This window comes from Nicrophorus vespilloides, unplaced genomic scaffold, assembly GCF_001412225.1.
Source record: "Nicrophorus vespilloides isolate i.1.1-1 unplaced genomic scaffold, Nicve_v1.0, whole genome shotgun sequence".
In the NCBI taxonomy this organism is placed as follows: domain Eukaryota; kingdom Metazoa; phylum Arthropoda; class Insecta; order Coleoptera; family Silphidae; genus Nicrophorus; species Nicrophorus vespilloides.
The window spans coordinates 2,046-6,149 of NW_017096411.1; the positions used below are offsets into that span (position 1 = coordinate 2,046).

General features: G+C 31.1%; 1 protein-coding gene across 1 annotated transcript; it reads left to right on the forward strand.

The window, feature by feature from the left end:
* Window positions 1–830: 830 nt before the first annotated feature.
* Window positions 831–2,907, forward strand: LOC108556952 (aminoacylase-1-like). The gene is made up of 5 exons (XM_017913309.1): window positions 831–1,192; window positions 1,550–2,035; window positions 2,092–2,279; window positions 2,410–2,639; window positions 2,693–2,907. Exons 1-5 carry the CDS (start codon window positions 1,084–1,086, stop codon window positions 2,895–2,897), a joined length of 1,218 nt encoding a protein of 405 aa, XP_017768798.1. The 5' UTR covers window positions 831–1,083; the 3' UTR covers window positions 2,898–2,907.
* Window positions 2,908–4,104: the final 1,197 nt, after the last annotated feature.

The window sequence follows — 4,104 nt, forward strand, 5'->3', positions numbered from 1 at the left end:
TACAATTTCCTAAATTTCCTTCGATGAAATTTTCAAATAAATCAACTAAAATAATGACTTTCAATAAAACAAATTTTGTTATGTTAAGACAAATTTTCTTATGTAATTTGTTGCATATTAGAAATACATTATATTTTCTAAATTAATCATGAAAATGAAACGAAAGTTATGAAACTAAATAACTAATGTTCTATGAAATTTTCAACGTAATTATAAAATTATGTCTTTTACTAATGCCAATTTTGTTATGTTACAATCAATTTTCTTATGTAATTTGTTTCATATTAGAAATACATTACATTTTCTAAATTAATCATGAAAACAAAACGAAAGTAACTTTCTAAACTCACATGTGTACAATTTATCTTTTTTTCAATATTTTCAGTAAAAAATCAATAAAAATCTTTGTTCCTTATATTTAATAGAACGTTGAAAAATATAAACAAAATAATTAATTGAAAATAAAGGAAAAATTACTATTTTTTAATTAAATTTTATAATTAAAGAAAAAATCATTCATATTTATATAAAAAGTGATGTAAAAAACTAAATTTTAATTAGTTTTACATTTCTTATTAAATATTTATGTAACGAAAGTAAATTTTAAACAAAATGTTATTACTTTGTAGACAGTTAGAATGTATGTTTTGGTGTATTTATATTAATAAATTAACAATTAAGATATTATAAAAATGGATTGTTAAATTAATTAATGATAGTTAATAAACAAAAACTACTTGTAAATGAAACAAATAAAATGTTCAGTTTCTGAGATTATTATGCATATGATAAGATACTATAAACGTAGAAAATATTGCAATAACGTTCGAGTTAGATGTGATGACTGAGATGAAGATGTACGCAAATAGATTAAGAGTTTTCTGTACTATTCCAAAATAATAAAAATTGTGGTAGAAAAATAGAAGACTGCTCTCCCACTCGCATGTTTTTGAAGGTATAAATATACATCTGTTGCCTCCTACCGATTATTCCATCTGCAAACAAAGTGCAGGTCAGAGCTGCTACCTCCGAAACACCGAAGAAGGTATACGAAAAAAACGGTCCAGACGGAGCCAAAAAAAGATGTTCCTCACCATTAATCCGACCGACAAACAGAGGTACGACCAGGTGGCCGTGCAGAATTTCCAGGAATACTTGAGGATACCCAGTGTTCAACCAGACATAGACTACGGTAAATTACATATTTTTTTTGTAATCTACTCAAGCAGAAAAGAAAAATTTGAAATTTTCTATTCAACATTTTCAGTAAAAAAAAAATAATACTAACTGAAAACAATTAAAAATAATTTGTGTTACATAATTTGGGATTCTTGAATTTAGATCAAAAACAATTAATGTAAATTTTAAAATCTGTTAAAAAATTCTTTCAATGATTATAACGAAAAGTGTTTGTGTACTAAAATTGTAACAGAAACTTATAATTTTATGATTGTAAATTAAGTTTTCTATATTTATAAACTCTTATCTCAAAACGAAAACTCAAGGTTACAGGTTTAAATAATCTTATAAAATCGTATGTTATTTGTAGATGAATGCGTTAAGTTCATTCAGAAGCTCGCAAATGATATAGGATTACCATGCAAGGTAATTTATCCGAAACCGAAGAGACCAATCGTAGTGGTAACTTTAGAAGGAACGGATCCGACTTTACCATCGATTTTACTCAATGGTCACATGGATGTGGTTCCTGTCTTCGCCGACAAATGGACGCAAAAACCTTTCGGAGCAGAAATTGTGGATGGAAAGATCTACGGTCGTGGAACTCAAGACATGAAGAGTATTTCCATCCAATACATGGAAACTATTAGAAGGATTAAAGATAGTGGAAAAAGGTTGAAGAGAACGTTGCATTGCTCCTTCGTTCCTGATGAGGAGATCGGAGGTGTTCTCGGAATGGCCGAGTTCGTGAAGACTGAAGATTTCAAGAACATGAATATAGGGTTTGCTTTGGATGAGGGTATTGCTAGCGTTAATGATAGCTACACGTTGTTTAAAGGAGAGAAGTGCATGTGGCGTAAGTTCTAATGTAAGATTAAGGGGTTTGAAAGTTTATGATTAGTTTTCTTGAAGATTTGAAGTTCCATTGCCCAGGACAACCAGGACATGGGTGCCTTTTGCATGAGAATACTGCTGCTGAGAAAGTTAGGGTGATCTTGGATAAAATCTACGATCATCGAGAAGTTCAGAAGAATAAGTTGAAGCAAAATCCAGATTTGACTTTAGCTGATGTCATCACATTGAATGCTACAATAATTAAGGTAATCTATATACAATTTTTCTTTAAAAGTTTTTTACTATAGTCTTATTTTTTGAGCCAAGAATCAAGTCAAGTTTGGATTCTAGATATAGATTTAGTATAGATCTAAATATTTATATGTAATTTTTCAGGGAGGAGTACAAGCCAATGTTTTAGCTGATGAACACACCATCACAGTAGACGTCCGAATGCCGTATACAGTAGATGCAGATGGATTTTGGGCCACCCTCCAAAGTTGGTGCAAAGAAGCTGGTCAAGGTGTTTGGATAGAAAAATTGATCTTTGACTCGATAACACAGCCGACAACTTTAGACTCGAGCAACATTTATTGGACAGCAATCGAAACAACTATGCACAAATTGTAAGTAAACTGAAGCGACAAAAACACCAACTAATTAATAACCAACCTCCTAGGAACATACGAGTATCTCCGCTGATCTTCCCAGGAGTCACAGACAGCCGTTACCTAAGAAGATTAGGTATCCCAGCTTTAGGACTGTCTTTGATCAACAATACCCCAATCCTTCTCCACGACCACGATGAGTATATCAGAAAGGACACCTTCCTCAGAGCCATAGAGATCTACACCGATCTTATTCCAGCTGTAGCTAACGCTTAAGTAATTTCATTAAAATACTCTACAATTTCTTAATTTTTAATCTTATTCTGCGCTATTAATCCTTAATTACCGACTTTATCAAGATCCGGAACCGCGATTCATTAGCGAAATATCGGAAGCGCTCCATTCTTCTCTCGTCTTACCTGAAACAATAAAGAAAAGAAAAATGGTTAGTTATTATTCAAATTGCCCAGTAATTAATCATTGTTCGTTTCGTTCTTTCCTCCCTCGCCATTCTTTCTAGAGGTCTACAGCTTCAGTTACGATAATGAAGTGGCTCCGTCTCGGGCTCTGTGATGTAGTGTTAGTTGCATTTTGCATTGTTATTCCACACTTATTCATAGGAAGAAGTGGATGCATGAATGGCATAACTCCTGGATTTGCATAGAGCAAAAGGTCGTTACACTTATTGCATTCTGCGTTTATTTTGCATTCGGAATGGAGAAAAGAACGAAACAATACAAATATAGGGAGACTATTGGATTCTTCAATATAATTATGGTTTTATGGCCTCACGCCAATTTCCAACGGGGGACATAAATCAGAACAAGAAAGTCATTTTAGATTTCTTTCCATAACTCTTAACTATTTACACTTGCCGCATTTATTGGTTTTCTATACCGGATCGGATTTTATTGGGCGATAAACATAATTGGTAACATTCTTCTATTTTCAATCTTCAATTCAGGTTAATCATTCCGAAAATTTCGTTTACTTTCTTATCAAATAATTATTAATTAAATTAAACCAGAAATACAATAATTAAAGAAACAATTAATTAAACAAATATATAATTATTACTTTCAACAAATATTCAAGGACATTTTCCAAAATTAAATGAAAACTTCAATTTTAGATTTACACCATCTTTAATTATATTAATAATTATAATAATCCAAATGAAGCTTTTTGTTATAAAAAAATAGTAATTTTTGTACAAATTCTATAGATTTTCAAGTCCATAATGTATTTTTATTGGTTTGACCTAAATGATGCTGTTTAACATAATTCCAGTTAATTATCAGTGATGGCTTTCTATTGTGCTTTAATAACATCAATCTTTGGTACTCATGGAGTTCGTTTATAGCTTGGTCAGGTTAGGTTATGATCTGTTATTCTCTACTCTTCCCTTCGCTATCTCCGAACAAATATTGTGGAATTTTAATTAAATACTAAGTCTTTATAATACTTTTATTCATACATTATC

Coding starts and splice junctions, on each gene's coding strand:
- LOC108556952 (XM_017913309.1), top strand. CDS start 1,084: ATGTTCCTCACCATTAATCCGACCGACAAACAGAGGTACGACCAGGTG. Junction 2,036..2,091: donor AGGAGAGAAGTGCATGTGGC/GTAAGTTCTAAT, acceptor GTTTTCTTGAAG/ATTTGAAGTTCCATTGCCCA. Junction 2,640..2,692: donor GAAACAACTATGCACAAATT/GTAAGTAAACTG, acceptor CCAACCTCCTAG/GAACATACGAGTATCTCCGC.